At 37.0% G+C, this 21,520-nt stretch overlaps 2 protein-coding genes across 3 annotated transcripts in view; one reads left to right on the top strand and one right to left on the bottom strand.

The window, feature by feature from the left end:
• Positions 1 to 21,520, bottom strand: part of LOC5564337 (GTPase-activating Rap/Ran-GAP domain-like protein 3) — a 469,292-nt gene that overhangs the window by 243,248 nt on the left and 204,524 nt on the right. The gene's annotated exons all lie outside the window — the stretch shown is intronic.
• On the top strand, positions 5,956 to 7,543 carry LOC5564351. Its single transcript, XM_001648637.3, has 4 exons — positions 5,956 to 6,085; positions 6,143 to 6,854; positions 6,917 to 7,115; positions 7,180 to 7,543. Exons 1-4 carry the CDS (start codon positions 5,992 to 5,994, stop codon positions 7,423 to 7,425), a joined length of 1,251 nt encoding a protein of 416 aa, XP_001648687.3. The 5' UTR covers positions 5,956 to 5,991; the 3' UTR covers positions 7,426 to 7,543.

Genomic DNA, 21,520 nt, shown 5'->3' with positions numbered 1-21,520 from the left:
AAGAACGATTTCTGGAATGAATTCCTTGAACAATCTAAAGAAAAATATAAAGTAGAATATAAAAAGGAATCCAAAGAAAGAATTTCTGTCAAATATGAGAAGCCTCTCATCAGATTCCTTGGAATATCTCTTATCGGAATCGTCGGAAGTTCGAAATAACTTAACAGATGTTTGGAAAAACCCTCCACAACAGCCATTGCGGACTGTTGATAAAGATTCAAATGATGTTTGGTTAGATTTTTGGCCAGATTCGACCAGGGAGTGAAATTATCGGTCACGGCGATAATCATTAGCCTATCGCTCAAGCCGATTTTCCGGCGAAAAGAGACGTGAGATAATATCCTACCCGTCCAGTACTGCGAGAGTGTGCTCTCACGAGATCTGCAGCAGCGAATTTATATTATCGCCAGCAACGAAAAGTTGGCTTCCTTCTTTTCTTCTCTTCTTTCGTCGTTTTGAGTGTCCTTCGCTTCAGCATGTAGCTTTTATATACCAAATTTCTCTCCCCCTTCGTTCAGCTGGCGTGGCCGAGTGGTTAAGGTGCACGTGCGTTTTGAAAACGTTTTTGCTCATGGGCATGGGTTCGAACCCCGTCGGCGGCAAACATTTTTGTTATTTCCCGTCTGATAATTATCGCGATAAGTTTAGAGCCGATAAAGTTGTATCAGTGCATATGATCAGATCGATCTTGGCTTCTCGTCAGCACAATGATCAACAATTATAGCAGTTCACGAAATCTGTTTCTCGCAGATAATGGCGGCAACTAATTGTCGGGTTGCTTGAAAAATGCCTATTTTCGTCTCATTTGCGCGATAATTTCATTCACTGGATTCGACATGCGTCAATAAAGACCTATAAATTATTTTCAAGTACAACAGCATCTCGTTTTTTCTATCGCTTGATGATTGTATTGGTTTCGTCATGAACTCCGTTTTGGTAACAAAAGATAAACATTAGGTGTTCTAGTTCATCCAAAATCTTCCTGGTGTAAACAAGATAATTTTTTAAAAAGGTTGAGACCTTTAGCCAGTCATAAACAGTATTGGAAAAACATGCGTAACTTTTTCGATTTTCAATACAAAATGATTATTTTTGGTTGGCTAGACCTCAGTTGTTTATGGACCGATTCGAATGAAATTTCTACACAACGTCAGATATAACTTGAATTTAAACATATAGTTTTGAATAATTATTCCAATTGCAAATTTCAATGTATCGTAGTCCGGGGTAACATTGATCATTTTTTCGGGTCTTTCTTAGACTTTTTATTTGAAAATGCATAAGCTGCAAGTTTTATATTTCTTAAACAAGTACTGCTCGTGTCTATATACTGTATTTTGTTTTTTGGAAGTGTAAAACATGTTTAAAAAAATGTTTTAAGTGATTTATGGATTAGCTGATATGGGGTAACATTGATCGCCCATGAAAACAACATTCGATAATATAGAAAATATCATTACTTACTAAAATGATGGTCCCTGAATCCGAATATGAAGGCCAAAATCTTACAAGTAATTCACTTTTTTAATTTTACAAAGTTAAAAACACCTTGAAATCTGAAATACGCCTAAATAATATATATAAAGTACGCTTAATCTATATAAATAAAAATGGAGGGTGTTTGTATGTCACGAAATGGCTTGAGAACGGCTCGACGGATTAGAATGATTCTTCCATAGTTATGTTCCTGAAGTGTTCCGACGTGTTTGTGTATATAAAAAGCAAAGGATATTTAACGGGAAAGTTGAAAAAACAGGAGTGAACGGAACTTCCATTTTGCACGGAGCGTTCCATGGCGTATTTCAACAGCCTACTTGATGGCAAGACGAAGTTTGCCGGGACCACTAGTTGAATATATTAATGAAAGTTTTGACAACGGCATCGTTTTCGGCTATGTCATTTTTAGTAACAATCGCATTTATCTTGCTCATATCGTTTTTAGAACTCATGTCAGACATGATTCTGTGATCGTGTCATTCATAATCATAGAAAAAAATTACGCATGAATACAACCTAATTTTCGCAAAAACCTTAATGTTTATTAGCTCATTAATAGAAGGAAGAGATTCACCATTCATGAATTGAAAATATTTAATAGATAAATTTTGATTATTTATACGACGATAGCCATTGCGATCGATGTTACCCCGCTGATCAATGTTACCCTGGATTACAGTAATAATGATTTTAATAAATTGCAATTTTCGACTTAAAATTAAAAACTATTTACCTGTGTTCAGCAAACTTCTTCATTTCGTCAAAATCTACAAAATGGCTGATAATACCATGAAGCTACTCCTTCAATTTGTTTAGTAAAATCAGTTATAAAAATTCGTAAAAAAAATCACTTTTGCCAAACGGTTATTACTTTTGAACGCTTTTCTAAAATTCATTCGAAAATATATGTTGAAATTTAAGTTATTTCTGAAGAACTGTAAACAATTGTGTATGGTAAATCGAAAAAGGTACAAATGTTTTATCCTATACTGTAAGTAAATGGAGTATTTTATGTATAAGTACCGATGTTTTGGTCCTCCATGGACTCCATGGAATACAGGCCAAATGATCTATAAGCGTGAGCAATCGTATATTGATGGTTTTAATTAATGGCATAGACTCTTGACTAACAGTGTTGTAAGTAATCACGGTAGTCGACAGGTTTTCCCTGATATGCGGAAGCGCTTCCCTTAAACATTCACAACGCGAGCGATCAAACAAATGTCAGAAAGAAAAATGTCAGCTGAATGCATCAGACCGCGATAGCTTCACTTAACACATTACAGTTTTGTTTGTTTCTGTCGTTTTTCGTAATAGGCGCTGGTCTTACTGTATGTGTGTCACTTTCGACATAACATGCAAGATCAAACTATTAAACTATTCATGTTGTTAATGATCCGATATGTCTAAGTTTCATGCAAAGGTTATGCAAATGTCAGCATGTCAGACGACATTAAATCGATAGTTTTTTTTTGTGTTTTTTGATGTTCATTCTACCGTTCGTGCTGTGTGTGAGAGGTGACGGTAGCGGATGGATACAGGCAAATAAGATGACCATAGCAACGAAACAAACGTCGTATAAAGTGTCAAATGTTTACAGCACTGCTCTTGATCCTTATATATTTGAACGGGAGTATTGTTTTGACCTATACGAATATTGTTGGTCATCGAAGAACTCCATCGAATAAAGGCCTTTTCGTAAGTTCTTTTATGACTAACAATTGCTGCTGTATCCACCAAGAATCGCAATTAAATTTTTTAATTACTTCTGGTTATGTAGTAAATTATAAATTCTCAAATTTGTAATATATGCTTGAAGATTTGATGACCTATTTTCTGGATGACCCATATTTTCTTGGATCACAAACATTTATTCCAACGCACTCTAGGTTTCATGACTTCATTCAGCGTACTCTATCGAAATACTAAAAGCTTGTACTGCATCAATATTCGTCACTATGTCATTTATTATTATGTAGATATAAAGACCTATATTCCAAGATGCCCAGAACATTTCTTAAATTCGACACTAAAACACATCAACAAAAACAACATATTGATCTGAACTTCTTCGCTTTTGTAAAGATTATAACAGCTTCATAGGTCACGCTTTCATTGATTATATACGTCTTAATTAGATTACAAAGCAAAAATTGGATAAACATCACATTATTTCCGAGAAACTTTCCATTCTAATACGAAATTTCCCATTTAATCGTTTGACTCAATTTACGAACATGGTAAAATAAAATATTAATTAAATTTACCTATAAAAATGACTAACTGCACACTTGAGTATCCGCAGTCCGTAAAAGCATAAAAATGTGAGGATAGGGAAAATAGTGCTTAAAGTATGAGGTTTGTCTTCTCATACAAATGTTCTTAATTTTCTAGCACATATATGCATGCCATATTAATTTGACAGCACCGCCGAGATAGCTCATTGTACTTCTATTAATCAGCACAAAACGTAAACCTTTTGCAATTGCTATTTTGGTTGAAAGTTCATATAGAGGCTGTTATACCTTTGTTTTTCAATATGGGACTGCACTTAGTTTATAATTATCCCCAACATTTTCAAACAAAGTGTGTTATTTCTATACAGTGCCCGAAATTCCTATAAGCGCATGACCATTTTTCACCGGCACATGTAGTATGAAAGTCCAATACTTCAATAAATCATCTCTGCTTTTAGGTATTCGGATAATATGATATTTCTACCAACTACTAAGACTTTTCTTTCAAACAGTTTGGAATGAAGAGGAAAAAACGGGATTTGAGTATGGAAATTCTCATAAGCGCACCTTTATTTTCAGATCATAAAAAATCATATCACAAGAACACAACAACTTTAGTACTTGGTTTGTTTACCATTTTTCAGAATTGTTTCATAAATTCGTTTCGGCATTGAATCGACGAGGTTCTGCAGCATTGTCAAAGGAATTTTACGCCACTCCTCTCTAACAGCTGCTTCCAGCTCTCGAACTGATCCGAACTGCCGTCCTCCACTGTAAACCCGTCTTGCAAGGATTCCCCAAAGATTTTCGATTGGGTTTAGGTCCGGACTCCGCGCTGGCCAATCCATAACTGGGATGTCCCGCTCCAAAAACCATTGTTTGGAGGCCTTGCTGACATGGATCGCAGCGTTATCTTGTTGAAAAACAAATTCGTTTTCCATCACATCCTCCGTAAATGGGATCAAAACACTGTCCAGAAGCTCAACATAGTTTTCGGACTTCATTCTGGTAGTAATTGTTGCAATCGGGGTTTTACCTCTACGTGAAAATGCAGCCCAGACCATCAAACTTCCTCCACCGAAATTTCTGCTCAGCTTCACTTGCGGATCCTTCCGAAGATCGTGCCAATAATACGCGCAGCAGTCAGGACCATCAAGATTAAACTTCTTCTCGTCGGAAAAAATCACGTTGTTCCATTCCCGCTTCCAAGACATATGGTTTCTGGCAAAATCCAGTCTTGCCTGAACATGCCTCGGAGTAAGGTTGGGTTTTTTGGCCTTTTTCGTGTACACCATGTGTCCAGATCCACGTAGTATTTGAGATACTCGCCTTGTTGTGATGGAAAGACCCAATTCCTTCTTAATACCGGATGAATCCAGCTCCCCGGCTTCACCAAGCTGGATAATTCGGTTCCTCTCACGGTTGGTGATCTTGGAGTTGCCCTTGTTTTTCTTCCGGATGCCGTAATTCTCACCTTTCTTCAGGAAATTTCGCACGACCGTCTCTCCTCTACCGATCCTCTTGGCGATTGCACGGTTACTTTGGCCAACATCCTTCAATTCAAGGATTAATCTTCGCTCCGTTTCGTCCAAGAACTTTCCTTTCGGCATCTTGAAAACTGTCAACAAACAACACTGTGCACGAATCGCAAAACTTTCCGCACGCATCCGTTTACATCGGCAGCAAAAGAAAATGACAAGTTTTTGTAGTGTGAGTGAAGCAAACACAAATGGCGTTAGCTTGGACACTGTGCGCTTATAGGAATTTCCTGGCCAAAAAATGATATTTTTATTTCACAAAATCGAAAAATTATTAATTTTGACTGTCTTTCATACAACCAAGTGGAAATATAGTAAATATCATTTTAGTAACAGATCGTCAATGTTTTATGTAATAACTAGTCGCAAATGTTGAAAAATGCGTGTGCGCTTATAGGAATTTCAGCCACTGTATGCGTTGTCAAATATGTATTTAAACATGAATGTTGCGATGAAAAAAGCGTCACTTCCAAAATCTATATGAGACACTTAAGCATTTATAGATAGTGTGAATAATATTAATTAAATTGTTTATCTAATTTCGTACCATATCTTCAACTGATTGATGTCAAACAAATTGATTGTTACTATGTAATTAATTTTATGCATAATTAACTCATCATTAACTGTGAAGAAATAATCACTTCGCATCAGTTCTACATTAACGTGCTCCCAACCCGATTCACTTCGTTTAGTTGAAGAAATATATTCATCGCATAATGAAAGCGATTGTTAGCTTCTGGAAAACAATTAGATACTATGAAACCGATTCCGATTATTTCGTTCTATTGGACATGCTTGCCGACCTGTGCGGTAAAAAAAACAAACTGCATTGGTCTTTTCGTTTTTTCATAGTGAAATTGTTTGCAGGCTTCTACCCACCGAAATGGAAATCTTTGGCAGTAGTCGCCTGGATAGCTCTAAAAGTTGGCCAAGTTGTGCAATATGCTTTCTATACTTATCACTGCTATCAATCTCTCGTCGTTTGGCGCAATATGCTCTACTTTTCTTTGAACATCAATCTGTTTATAATTTTGTCTGTGGGACTTTTCCGAGCTCTGACTTTAGCATATTATCATCGACATTTGATTACGTTGAAAAACTTCGTGAACTCAAGACAATGTGGAAAAACTGACAACAAAGCAAACTATATGCGGAAAGTGCGCTTCTGGACCAACAATCGTTTAATTTTAGGTGGTTCTGCCATGTTGGTGCTGAACGCAGTGAATTGGTGCTTGACGGCTGCCTTCACCGAGGATCTGTACCAAATACCGTTCTCCTTGCAGTTCCTACCAACCACGATGGCAAATGTCATTGCTTACTACTACTCGTTTCAGATGCTTATTCAAAATTTCACATATTGGCAGAGCTTTTTCCAATTTGGATCGTTGTTATCGTTGCTGAATAATGAGTTAGCAATAATATCAGATTATTTTGAATCGATTTTCGATAGAGCTTTCCAGGTCTGCAGCGAAGAAGAGCTGGAATTGCGGTACGGTGATAGCTTGACCGCTTCAAAGATGTGGGAAACTATTGATAAAGATTTCAGACAAGCGACTAAATATCACAGCGATTTCATAGAGTATAATTAGCTATAATTGCTAAGTAGAAATAATGTTTAAAATCATTCTTTCTTATTTACAGCCAAGTCGGGTTATTGAAAAAAGTCACCTATTTCAATTTTCTAGCGCTCCTATCGGCTACTGCAATTTTGGTGACGCTCAACAGTTTCCTGTGCGTAATTGATTTCTCCAGTGACGCTTTGGGACTGTTGGTTTTCGGATCTATCTGCTGCATGGAATGCTTTTTCACTTGCAGATTGCTGGACGAACTGGACGATGTTGTAAAAATTTTGCAATCTGTTATCCATTGAATACGAATGAAAATATTGTTTAATTTCTCATCAGAATGAGGAAATTGCCATGCATGCATATGCTATGGATTGGATGACTAGTATTACGGTGCCCCGTGGGAATTTGAATAGCTATCGCAGCATCAAGCGCACCGCTTTAATTGTCCAGGCACAAGCTCAGCAGGGATTTGGATTTCGTGCTGGGGGTATGTTTGACATGAATTCGGAAATGTTCATGCAAATCATGGAAATGTGCTACTCTTGGATTACCTTTCTGATGCAGACACAGGAATCACAATAATTATTACACTGCTTGTAATTAAAGCTTAAAACAATAGTATTAGAGACATTTTTGAAAATTACACAACTAAATGTTTTCTACATAGCAAAAAATGTAACATCATATCTTTTAAGATGCACATACGCTCCTTGACATATATGGTGACAATCACATCTTAGAAACGTCGAAATAACACCAGATTTGGTCTAGTGAGTGATATATTATATCCTTACCATTCGGTTGATTCGCCAGTTAAGAGGTTCGGCCGATATCAATTCTCGTTGAATATTCAATTATAACAGTAGAATACAACAGCTTTTGCAAAGTTTTTCACTATAGATCTTAAGGCAATTTCCTTGACTAGCGTTTCATACAAAAAAAACGCAACAGAAGAGATTAATGTGACTCAATTATTGATGAAAGAGAAAGTAAACAAAGGGAGCCTCTCAATGTTAGAAAGGTGCTTTTGAAACGGTGCGTGAGAATTCATTTGTCACTTTTTGGTATAACAGTATAGAATTCCATGAGTTATGTTCAGAGTCTACTAACGGGTGTTCAGTAACAATCAGAATAATTTCCATACTTTTCTGTTATTAAAGTAAAGAGCGTATATTTTATTCTCTCCAACTGGACTCCCTGAAAATGAGTGGCATGTTTCTTTTCGTCCGGGTGCTGTCAGTTCAATCGAAGATGGCGTCGAAACAGCAAGCACTCCGCGAGCGTGTTGTACGGTTTTACGGTTTTACCGTACGCGCCGGAAGAAAGGAACCCTACCAACTTGCCCCAGTGCCGTTCCATTGAGGATTTTTTCGGCTCTCTCAGTGCCCCAGTGAACAAAAATAATTGGCAGGCCAAGGATACAATGCAGTTGACCACGAGGATCCGGAATTGTATCCGGAAGATGGACGTCAGTGCCGTCTAGCGCTCTTGTGAGACTATCGCGACTAAGTTGCGTCGTGCGGCTGCACGGTGTGCCAGAAACCGTTATTAACAGAAAAAAATGTCCAAGAATTTGGCACCTACCATTCGAAAAAAATATTCTAACGAGGGAATCGAAAGTTATAGTGATTTGAAGGTTATGAGCTATTTTGGAAGGGATATTCACATGCTTATAAATATTTCTCAACGGTGCATCATTATTCATTTGTAAACAAGCCAAGTAACCATCAGCTTTGCATTAAGCATTCAAAACATGTGATATCGAAGTATTTTCCCTGTAAATTTGAAATCATTACGTTGAGAAAATCAGAAGTTACAGTGATATGTATATTTACCATTATTTCTATGAAGTTTAAATTAGAGCTTTTCTATGGCTTTGTTATATTAATGCACAGATTTTACAAATAAAAATCTCCATACGACTGACACTCGGCGTTTAAAAGATGTATTATTCAAGCATCTTTGCAGGTAGTTCGAGAATTCTTTATCTAGAGACAACATAACTAGAGTACTTTGAAGTTTTGGAAGTATATTTTGATTCTTAAATTACCATGTACATTGAACAATCACTACTAATTGCAACAAATTCTTATCAATTTGTTGATCAATGTGATTTAATAGCGTAAATGACCGCCTACTGTTGCTTCTCCGTTATTACAAGAGCAACTATACATGCACAAGATGCACGGATGCTACTTAGGATTAATCGCACCACTCTTAGTGTGTAAGTAATGGAGTTCTCATTCCTTGTAATAAGCAGGACGCGGTACTGCTGTGTCCGAATACAGGTCAATTGGGGTTATGGAATAAATATTTACGTGTTACTTTCTTTGAGGAAGCCGTTGGAATCCTCTGCACTTCCAAGATAAGTCAATGTAGTTTGGAAAATTGGAAGGGGTTATATTAAAGTTTCGTCTTGGTAAACAAAACGCTTAATTACAATAGTCCTAGGGATCATGATCATCACATCATTTTCTCTGGTTATACCCTGTTATATCTCCCTCAAAACATAATTAAGTCAACAACATAATGAATATAATAAAATAAAAAGTAACTCTTTTTATGCCCAAAACATGACTGAAGAATCAATATTACGATACCTTTGATGACGAATCATTCAAAGATTTTGCATGATGCAAATCATGCAGCATCAATCCAAAAAATAATCTATCAGTATCTAAAGGAAAAGTCGACACTTACAGTATCGATTAATTCAAGGAACCAAACAAAATATAAGGCTTGTTGCATTTACATATTTTGCAAAACATGAAACAAGGTTAACTTCTACAATAAACTCTTACTGACTTTTAATTAAGCAAACACTTATATAAACGTATCTCCTTCACTGCCATGAATAAAATGTGAACCATCATATTTAGCTTATTTAAAACACCAGAATAAAACGATCTCACAAGTTGATGATCCAAACTCGACTGAGCAACAAGGTTCCACTTTCAAATTATTCAGTTTCACCAATGTGCTTATTTGGGCCATAACGAAACACTGCCCCGCCAAACGCGTGGAATTGAAACAAAATTTACAAAAACGAACCTATTTGCTTGTGATTTAATGAAGCATTGGATTTCTTCAATGAAAGATACAAATTGAATGCAAATCTGTTAAGTTAATTTGTGTCGAAATTATTAAATGCGAGTTGCCAACACTATTTCAGACGATTGAAAAAAAAAATCCTAATTACTCCAAAACTTCAAAGTACTCTAGTTATGTTGTCTATTTATAAAATATTCTCAAACTAACTGCAAAGATAATTGACTACTGTATCTTTTGAATGCCGAGGGTCAGTCCTATAGACATTGTTATTTGTAAATTATGTACACTTTCATAACAAAGGCATATAAATCAGCTCTAATATAAACTTCATAGAAATAATCATTAAAATACAAATCACTGTAACCTCAGATTTTCTCGACCAAATGATTTCAAATTCGCAGAGAAGGTGCTTGGATATCACATGTTATGAATGCTTAATGCAAAGCTGGTGATAATTTGGCTGGTTTACAAGTTAATAATGATGCACCGTTGGGAAATGTTCATAAGCATGTGAATTTCCCTTCCAAAATAGCTCAAAACTTTCAAATCACGATAACTTTCGAATCCCTCGTTAGAATATTTTAAAATTCACGGAGAAGATGCTCGAGTGATATATCTTTCGAATGGTGGGTGCCAAATTCTTGGACATTTTTTTCTGTTAATAACGGTTTCTGGCACACCGTGGCTGATCAGGGCTCCTTCTTCAATATTCAATGACGTTTTTTTTTTTTGAAGAATAAACATTATGTTGTTAATAAAAAAAATACTGAGATTGTTGATTTTTTCTACTATATGACTACTTAACCAAATTACTATTTTTTATTGAACACACGTTACGTTTATTAAATGCTAAGATTTCTGTTAATAAAAACTTTGTTAAAATTGTTCAAAATGCTTCCTCATTATCACATCAAAATGAGTGGAAGTCGTTGATATTGAAGTATTAGCTGCGTACCCAACATCCATCTCCGAGGAAAAAAAAATGTAAAACTGACATTCAAAATGTATGAGTGGCTTATTTTCTTTTGGTTGGATTTGTTTATTGGTGTCAAAAAAACTTTCTGATGATCATTTAAACTCAAAAAGAATTTAAAAATTAGAATGACATGTTTGTAATTTTGCTTTAAAATAAAAATTTAATTGCTCTATTTTCTGCATTTTTTCACAGCTTGAAAATTAAAATGGATCGCGTTAAAGGTCTTTGGTCGTTAGCACGTTAGCACTTAAAATGGTGGATGGGTGGTTACTCTGGGCTATTTGGCCGAAATGGGTCATTTGTTTGAATGCCATTCTGTCGAAATGTGAACTGAGATTTAGTAAGATTACTACAACGCTGACGAGTAGAATTTATGAGTACCGTAATCCGGGGTATCATTGATCAGCGGGGTAACATTGATCGGAATGACTCATCTCTTAAAAAGTTCGTATCATCCTATATTGATGGAACATTTCCAAATCACGAATGGTGCTTCTCTTTCTTATATTCATAAGCTAATGTAAGTGGGGATTTTTGCGAAAATTCCGTTTACAATATCCGTAAATTTGTCAACTTTTCGAAACAATGATTTCAATGGGTAAGGATGACACTACCGAAGATTCATATCTCACATAAGTTCTGCAAACGATATGAGCAAGGAAAATGCGGTTCTTACTAAAAATGGCATCGCTGAAAACGATTCCGTTGTCAAAACTTTCATAAATATGCTCAATTGAGCAACATTAACGAATTACTGTAAAGAATATAGAATTCCCTTAGGAAATTGCCTACCTTTAGGCGTATTCCGTGGATCGAGTTGTTTTTAATTTTAAAATAACTCAAAAAGTAAATGACTTGTAAGCGTTTGGCTTTCATATTCGGCTGCGGGGGCCATGATTCAAGTAAGTAACGATATTTTCAATATTACCGAACGTTATTTACATAGGTGATCAATGTTACCCCATATCAGCTAAATCAAAAAATCACTTAAAACATTTTTTTAAACATACTTAAATCTTTCAAAAAACAAAATGCAGTATATAGTCACGAGCTATGGGTGGCAGTACTTATTTTAAAAATATAAAACTTGCAACATTTGCATTTTCAAACAAAATATTTAAGAAATATTCAAAAAAAATGATCAATGTTACCCCGGATTACGGTACTGTTCGTTCATTTCTATGGTGTTACCGGACGTTATGTTAATCAGTTGTATAGAGCTTAGTGATATTTGAACATACGAACATTCGCATACGCTTATCACACACAGTTTGTTTTTGTTTTCCTTAACGGAAATTGCATGCGCTTTCCAGACTCATCAAATTGCGTATCGAAATATTACTATATTAAATTATATTAAATATTATATTTTTATTATTCAGATTCTTGTTGTTTTTTGACACAAAGTGCACACTATTTTCGTCCGAGTTTCAGAACTACATCTACACTAGAGCTACATCTACCATTGAGCGTGATAAACACTAAAGAGCACCAAGAGAAAGATAAAATCGACTTGTAAATTTTGGACCAAGCTATGAATCCGCACATCGTCTCGTGACTCTTGGCTGATGGCTATTGCGTTTTTAAATTACCAACGATTGTTACCAATACAGTGAAACCTCCATGAGTCGATATTGAAGGGACCATCGACTCATGGAAATATCGAGTCATGGAACAGCAATTCTTTGGAAAGCTGCTTCTAGGGACCATCATAGTAACCATGAAATTATGGTTTTAGTATGGTTCCATGAGTCGATATCGAGTCATGGAACATCGACTCATGGAGGTATCACTGTATTAAAGTTTGATAATGATTTGATCAGAAGCTGTCCCTTGTTTAAAACATTATATTACGGGAAAAGATTGCGAAATTCGACGAAAATGACCGGACACTGGCCTACGACACTTTCGGACACTTGTGGGAGACAGTGCTGGGAATGGTAATACAGTCACCCCACAGTTATGGATCAGCTAAGGGTCATTTTTTAGAATAAAATATGATTACAAATCATGGTGACCTTGTACAAAACAAAATTACTCGCCTGGCAATGCTGAATATAGTTGTTTTCGTGAATACACATAAAAAATCGCGGTTATTTACGAAAAAGTGTCGATTTCGATAGAAATTTCAAACGTTGTCCATCCCACAGATGTGGATCAGTGAAACAGGTGGGTCCTTATTATGGATCAAATCGACTCATATTATGGATCAGAACACTATAAAAGCAATTTATTTGTGAAGCAAACGAATGGTGTGTAAGTGAAAGTATACGTTCCGGCGTTTCTTTCGGAATCGTCTTATTGTTGATTCATAACTGTGGTACGGGTTTCAAAGCCCCACAGTTATGAATCAACGATCCTATGAATACGGATAACATTTTATTTCATACGGACGAATAAAATATGCTAGAAGATGTTATGATTGATTGCAATGCTGTACAGATTTATGGTTCACGTAGATAAAATGTGTTCTGCGTAATTGCAGCTCTATTGGATGAGATATTCTCCGTTTAAGCCAACTTTGATCCATATCTGTGTGCTATCCATAACTGTGGGGTAACTGTAGTAGTAGGCTTGAATTTCGCGAAAATCACGTGGCTTTCCCGAATCTATGACATTTGGTCGAATTACATTTAGTCGAATTACGTTTGATCGAAAGTACATTTGGTCGAATGGACATTTCATCGAATGGACATTTGGTCGAAAAGGTTTAGTTGCAACAGAAAGCATATGATATTTGGTCGAACCGACATTTCGTGAAAAGGTAAGTGGTCGAGTCTTAATCGTATGGAAACAGAGTTTTACGTTTAGTCTGACTATAGTCGAGAGTAGCATTTTGTCGCTAATACTCTCTTGTTTTGATTGAATAATTGACAAAGTATCAGCCATTTTACTAACAATCTCTGAACGATTAGCAAAATTTTGATATTTAATTTGATGGACGCTCTCTCAACATATTGATCAACCTCTTGCGCTTTTAATGTTTCATGCTGCATTTTCGTTCAAGCATGTTCTGCAATTCGAGATAAGTTGATCTTAAATGGAAGCAAGCCATTTTTTGTCTCCTCAGTAAGCTCGTCTTCTATTACCCGATTCATAGAATCAGCACAATTTTCATTTTTAATAATTCAAAGCTTCTACTGCAAACTATGTTATTCATCCGAGGTCATCAAAGCCAGATATTTGCTTGAGGAATTTTAGTAAGCTGGAAGTAACAATAAGCCAATTGGCCATAAATGTTTTCCTTAAAGCAACTTTTTCCTGCCGCTTTAATTATGATTTCCGCATTCAAAAATCTTACCCACTTCCGTAAGCAGAAAGACCCGGAATTCAAAGAAAGATCCCAATCACTCTCTCCGAATTCTTCCATCAGATGAAGATCTGCAGTTCATTACAAAGAACGATGACATTTCATAAGAGTAATAAATAATGCAAGCCTTCACAGCGTTGAGTAATAAAATAAAAACTTGAGTATTTTTTCAAAGAATGATGATAATTTCAAAGAATAATAAATTCACTAGAGCTAAATATTTCAGTCAATGTATAAAACAACTATTTCCGAAAAATTCATTTAATCAAAAGATGTATGGAATTTGAGAATAAGACGACATACAATGTCTCATTTTTTATTCAACAACAGGTAATGATTCAGATAACTTAAAATAATACATTATCTCACCAGCTTTGCTAAACTTAGAAAACAATAATTCAATTCACTGAGGGATAATAAACCATTTAAAAATAAGCTTTCAACAAAATTTCCGTTCAACTAAACGTCATTCCAGCAAAAAAACATAATTCCAAAGCAATTCGACCAAATTTCCATTCGACTAAATGTCCTTTCGACCAAATGTACTTTCGACCAAATGTCATTCGACCAAACGTCATTCGACCAAATTTCATTCGACGAAATGTCCTAAAGCCGGCTTTCCCAGTACAGTAGTTCAAAAACGTGAATCTCATCAAGTAGCCTATGTTGGGTGCATGAATTTTTTAAATCGTTAGTGTCATTGAAGGCTCTAAATGCGGGAAATAGAACATTTTTCTACAGTAATTTTGGGTTGCCCTTAGCAACGGGTGTTTTGCAATTTTCATGGCTCTTTGCCTACAGCAGCGATAGTCGTGAGTTTCATTGGCTTCGCTGACTGCGATTGGCTTTGTTTGGCTACTGTACCGTGATGAATCAAAATCCGGACCGCACCAATATCCGGACACTCTATCAATATTCATTATTTTAACAATGAAAATCTACAATTACCTGGTAATATTTTCACGTATTTACAGATTAAATCTAATTGCCCCATCAAGCAATAATTTGCAATCTAGTAAGCTTTGCCAAAATATATTAAAAATAAAAACAAATTCGCAGCCTCAGTTTGGCACTTTCCCTACGTCGCGCAAGTTTTAGTTGTGTAGTTTTGGAATAATTTATCGGCATTGGTTCATTCCTGAAAGTGTGGATAAATAATAGTTTTTTCTTCTAGTTGTGTTTAGGATGCTTATTGTGATGATAGATTGTAATTTTTTTTAAGTGAGAGTAGTGATTATATGTGTAATTTAATTATTCTAAGAACAAAAATATGCCATCCGGCTCAGTGAGCCAGTGGTAATATAGCCGGACATAAGGTGATATCGTCATAAATCTGCAGTATAAACGAATATTTGTGAAGCATATTCGTAAAAAAAATTAAAGTTAAAGTTAAAAAAACAATATAATCAATGATACGGCAATAATCATGCACATAAAAACTGATAAAAACATGATTATTTCAGTCGCGCTGCAACATAGATGACACATCGAACCGCAGATAGAGAATGCAGGTAAAAAAATCAAATTACTTCCAAAGTTGTGCTGTTATAGTATATTATATAGCAAGTGCAAGTACTGTGTTTTCAGAAAAGTCATTTTCTATCGATTACAAAGTTTATTCAAATGAGTTTCATATCGAAATAATCAATTTTTTTGAAGCTGTCCGAATTTTGATTCATAAGTGTCCGGCTTATCGATTTATGTGTCCGGGTTTAGGAACACGACACGCTTCATTATATCCGCGATTTACATGCTATTTTTGCCATGTTCTTTAAAATTTTCATCGTTTTCATGAAGATCAGAGCCTAAACTAATTGTATGAAAACTACACTATAATTAGATGAGACAATGAAGCGTCAAAAATTAAGTTGCAACATTTGATGTCTCTTAAGCGTCCGGTTATTGATGCAGCACGGTAGAATGAATTTCAGATTTTTTCCCAACCTTGGTGGGAGAGCTTCGATTACGAAGAAGCTTGGCTTGACTGACAAAACCGGCAAAAACTTGATTCTTGGACCATGAGACTTCGAGAGAGCGTAAAATGCGCACTTCACTTCACGATGGCTTTTATTGGACTGCTCTTAGGGAACAGTTTGGGTGGTTTTGTAGTAGCGATAACAAATGTGTGTGTTGAAGAACGTATTACTAACAGGGAACAAGGTAAGTGGACATAGTTAAGACCTGAGAGAGACTCGCGAAGAGGAAAAATATCAACGTCATATGCAGCCCAGATTCCCCTCTCACGAAACGTCAAATGCAGCCCACCGTTTTTATGGCTGAAAAAGTGAAAAGTATTGTGTTCAAAGTGAACTGTTATTAAAAACCTCAGTCGGCGGAGCAGTTTTTTCCAAAGTTGCTGATAAATCTAAGCAGAAGAATCATTATTTCTAATGTCTGCTACGTTTGCTGGCATGAAATTTCACTCAAATGGCTATTTATGATTCAATGTGATGCAAACTTAATCATTTTTTGCTGAGAGGTTCATGTGAGGATTTGAACAGCATGCGCATAATTGGTATGCACAAAGTGGAATAAGAAAAAAAACTCAGCAATCACAGAAAAAGAAGACCGTCTTCGCGAGTCTCGTCTCAGGTTAAGACAAGCGTGTTCATACAAATGATTGTGTGTTTAATCTCTAATTAATGTAAGGGTTGTTTTAAGATATTTGCAGATGCTGCTCTCAACATGCCGACCGCCGTTGAAACTATCCATTTCAACCATCCACCACGGCACTAGTTGATGGCAATAGCGAGGTTTCCATCAGTTCATCGTTGGAGTCGAATGGCAGAACGGCGATCTCTGTGATAGCTCGCTTGTATTCTCCCGAAGCCAACTTGACTACAACGACATGGACTTGTTCGTCAGAACCGGCGATGGTTTCTACGATGCGGCTGAGAGGCCACCGTGGCGGAGGGTAGTTGTCTTGCATCTGTAGTACCAAACGTCTACGGATGGGCGTTGATGCAGCTGGCTCACGTAGTCATGCGACCAGCATCGCCACAAGTCTTGGACCAAGGGCTGCATCTCCTGCAAACGGGTGATGCGATTAGGCGACTTCTGAAGCAGATCCGGTTCGGGAATGGAGACAAAAGACTCTGCCCTGGAGTAAGGACGGATAGATCATCTGGAGAATCGGAAATGGGAACTACGGGACAGAAGTTCAGAACAGATTAAATCTGGGCTACGACAGTTAGGACCTGGTCTATGGAGGAGGCCTTCTGTCTCTTAATACGACGAAAGTGGAACTTTAGGTGAAGATGAATTGAAGCCAAACTTCAAAATTTGAAGAGTACAAACTTGGAGAGCCGAACACCCCTTTGAGCTGGAAACTTGATCGATTGATCAACACCAGCTAGTGACAAATCGATTTAGTAATTAGCTTAAACAAATGTTTGGTTCTTCAGATTTGTGCTCTTGAAAATTTGAGGTTTGGCTACAAATCATCTTCACCTTAAATAATTTCACTACAGCTATTCAAATGCACCCTAAGGAGAGCATGCAAGAATGAAGCGTAAGGTGATTCCATTTCCGGAGCAGTAATCGCCTCATTCCTGTGACTTGAACTGCAGCTGGAACTCTTCTCGAAGCTGCCGGAGCTCACGATCTGCACCGACAAACATAGTCGCGTTGTCGCAGTGTATCTCAAGAACACGACCGCGACGAGCTACGAAGCGTTTAACTGCAGCGATACAAGCGACGGACGACAGATCCGGCACAACTTCGAGGTGTACGACCTTCACCACAAGGCAGACGAGCTACGCTACGAAAACCTTTACCGACGTACCTTTCCCAATTAGCGGACGAATGAAAAACGGCCCACAGTGGTCTATGCCAGCGTAAGTAAAGTAAGTTATGAGCCAAGTATCTACCCCGAAGTTGCCAAAAGCGTTGACGAATTGTAGCGAGTAACAGCGAAGGTCCACCGTGAAAAGTCTACAGATAGATGGACCTTGCAATCAACCAGCTAAGTTTATGGTTTGCTGGTATGGATATTGACAGCACTGTCTCATTGCGGCTATACAAACGTATTTCTATCGGAAATTTCTGGCGCTGGGCAAGGGGAACCATTGACATCAGTGCAAAATCCACTTCTTCAGGCGATAGCGATGAAAGAACTTGTTGATTCTTCGGAAGTTTACAGTTGTTTCGAAATCGGAAACAGTAAGCCACGAATCTTATTAGCTTAGCTAATTAAGAGAATTCGCTGAAGATGGAAGCATCATCGTTCATCAAAGAGAGGGATACCAACGGACGCATCTCTTCCCCTTATTCCGACATGGTTGGCATCGAAACCGCACACATTGGCCACTGTTCGACGGGGGAGATGACACAACAGCTTGTCGGTGAGGATCTGGCTTAGAAGCATTTCTCGGGAGGTGTGGTCAGCAGGGTTAAAATCGGTCGACTCGGTACGTGCATCCATGTTGAATTCTTCGACAGCCAATTGGTTCGAAACGAAGACTTCCCAGGAATTCGATCTGGATTTGATCCAGTGAAGTGCGATAGACGACTCGGTCCAAAACGTGACTGATGCATCGATATTTGTTTTAGACAGAAGAGTATCTACTAATCAACTTCTGAGGAGAGCTGCACAAAGCTCCAAGCGTGGAATGGACTGTCCACGAAGAGGTGCGACGTCGCAGAATATTTTTGTTGGGTGTTCCACAGTACTCTCCTAGGGACTACCAGCTGTTGAAGCAGTTTGATGCCACCATGGTTATTTCTCCACCAGGTTGCTGACTCTCCTGAAAGCTCAGAATCCCACGACAAGTTAGCTGCCCAGAGAGATTGAATGAACATCTTGGCGTTAACGACCACTGGTCCAAGTAGTCCGAGTGGGTCGAGGAGTTGGGACCTGAGAGAGACTCGCGAAGATGAAAAATATACGGGAAAGATGAAACGTCATATGCAGCCCGGATTCCGCTGTCACGAAACGTCAAATGCAGCCCGCCGTTTTTATGGCTGCAAAAGTGAAAAGTATTGTATTCACAATAAACTGTTATAAACAACCTCAGTAGTCACGATGGCAAGATCTGTAAGAGTAGGTACCTTGAACTTGAACCATAACAACCCCAAACTGCCCATAAAAGCATAACTGTGCCTAATGGCTTTTCTAACCAGCACTTTGTTTGAAAATGTTATGGAAAAATATGTAGTTACTGCAGTCCCATATTGAAAAATAAATACATAACAGTATCTATAGGAACTTTAAAAACCAACAACAACTGCGAAACGAGAATAATGTTCAAGTTTATATTTTTCGCTGATCAATGGAAGCAAAATGAGTTACCTGTGCAGTAATGGTAATTGATTTTGGCCTGGAAAAATGTATTAAAAAATTATGAACATTTGTATGAAAAGACAAACTTCAAACTTTGAGCGCTATTTTCTCAATGCCTACGTTTTCCATATGGGACAGTTATGGATGTATGGGCAGTAAAGTTCTTCTGAGGCTTCTAAGCGATCGAGCTCCAATTCTGCAGAGGTTTCCCAATGCATAAACTATAAACATGGTAGACTCTGTTTCATTACACCAATATACCATGGAACGACCTACTATCGTGTACACGGGTCTATTAAATGTCGTTCTGCAATTTATTTCTATAATATCATACCATAATTGTCGATCACAGTACTGACGATAAGCCAAGATCGAACAGTTCATTTTCGCTGATCAAACTCCATCAGCTCTAAAATTATCACATGGTAGATAACGAAAATTGTTGCCACCGACGGGATTTGACACCATATCTATGACCAAAAACTTTTCTGAGCGTGCCAACTAAAAACATTTGAATATATTAACCAAAAATTATAAGCTAGGTACTTACTGGGATTTTCTTGATAACGATGTAAACAAATTTATCATTGCCAAGGGCTTTCATGTTTTTATTTTTATTTTTTTTTTATAATGATTCTCAGTTCTCCAAACTAGTCCCCTAAGAATTGACGAAACCATTCTCTTGATTGAGAATACTTTCGAAACCTTGGGTAGCTTGATTCTTATTTGGACAAGAGAGTCCTAAATTTTAATTTTGCGCCCTTCCAAACTTGAAACTTTATGGTTTTCACCGCAATCAGCTAACAATGGTTAATTTTTCTCATTCAACATAGAAATTGGCGTTTGAGGTTATTTAAAAATGTATAGATAATACATTTTCAAAAGTCTAAGAGCCAGATTCCATTTGAGAAATTTATTTGATTTTTCTCTTGTTTGTCGAATCGGAAAAACACTTTTTAATTTCTTTTTGTGAAACCTACCATTGCATTTGCATAGCAAGATCGCGGGTATATCTAAATTGTCTCATGCTCACGTTTTAGAGGGATCTAGAATTTGAGTGTGTTGTGTTTAATAACAAATTAGATTCTACATCACCTTTTGGTATAGGTCAATGGAATCAATGGAAATTGTTCAAGTTTCGATGTATGTTGTGTATGTTTTCCAGTCATTTCTTAAATAATTGAACCTGAAACTGAAAGGTTTGGGAATTTTTTCATAAGACATTTGAAATATAACAGGGACATGGTACGAATCGAAGTCAGCGTGAGTATCCAGTTGGCTACCAGAGTCGGTTAAGACAGGATCAATCGTAAAAGTATCTATAGAAAAAAAAGTGGAGCTAAAAAATTACAAAGTCTATTTAATGAAAACTAGATTTTTGTCACGTCTACGGCCTTCGCTTCTAGAGAGTCAAATTTGTGCCACATAGTTGGTTAATTGTCGACGAAAAAGGAAGGAACCCTTGACCCAGTGATCCACCGGAATAACTTCAGCTTGTATAAAATCGGTGTAAAACTGCGCAAACGACACGATTCCATTGGAGCTAAACAAAGGCAACCAGAACAATATTTCCGAAATAGCAGCAATATGAATTTTGGTCCATCTGTGAGCGTAGATTGCTTAAATAGTAGGTACCACCGAGTAGCCTAAGTAAATAAATACTTGACAATTATTGGCCAATGGTTCACTATAATGAATATACCAAACAATCTACGGGTAATAGTTTTATTGTAATTCGGATCCAGAAATTATTTGACCTGCCGCAGTACAACAAACGATAAAGTAACACATATTATGGGGGCGGTAAGTTTCTTATATGAACGTTTAACATACGATTGCTTGGCATACGGATGTTAGGCATATTTGGTTGTCTCTTCTCCGATTTTTGTCTATTTAAAATAATGGACTATTCTTTTGAGCTACATTGTTGCATTTTTGCTGGCGTTAAGCTGATAACATTTCTTTTTTATTCTCTTCTTACGATAGCCTAAGCTGTCACGGAGTTTCGTATTATTTTCCAAGGACACTTTATTTGACCTAACATCTATAAGGCCGTCGA

This window comes from Aedes aegypti, chromosome 3 (assembly GCF_002204515.2).
Source record: "Aedes aegypti strain LVP_AGWG chromosome 3, AaegL5.0 Primary Assembly, whole genome shotgun sequence".
In the NCBI taxonomy this organism is placed as follows: Eukaryota; Metazoa; Arthropoda; class Insecta; order Diptera; family Culicidae; genus Aedes; species Aedes aegypti.
Note: the sequence above shows the minus strand (reverse complement) of the source record. Positions and strands in the feature narration are given on the sequence as shown.

Excerpts from the sequence above, each read along its gene's own strand:
- LOC5564351 (XM_001648637.3), top strand. The coding sequence starts at position 5,992 with ATGAAAGCGATTGTTAGCTTCTGGAAAACAATTAGATACTATGAAACC. Across the intron at positions 6,855-6,916 it reads TATCACAGCGATTTCATAGA|CCAAGTCGGGTTATTGAAAA; the intron begins GTATAATTAGCT and ends TCTTATTTACAG. Across the intron at positions 7,116-7,179 it reads TGGACGAACTGGACGATGTT|AATGAGGAAATTGCCATGCA; the intron begins GTAAAAATTTTG and ends ATTTCTCATCAG.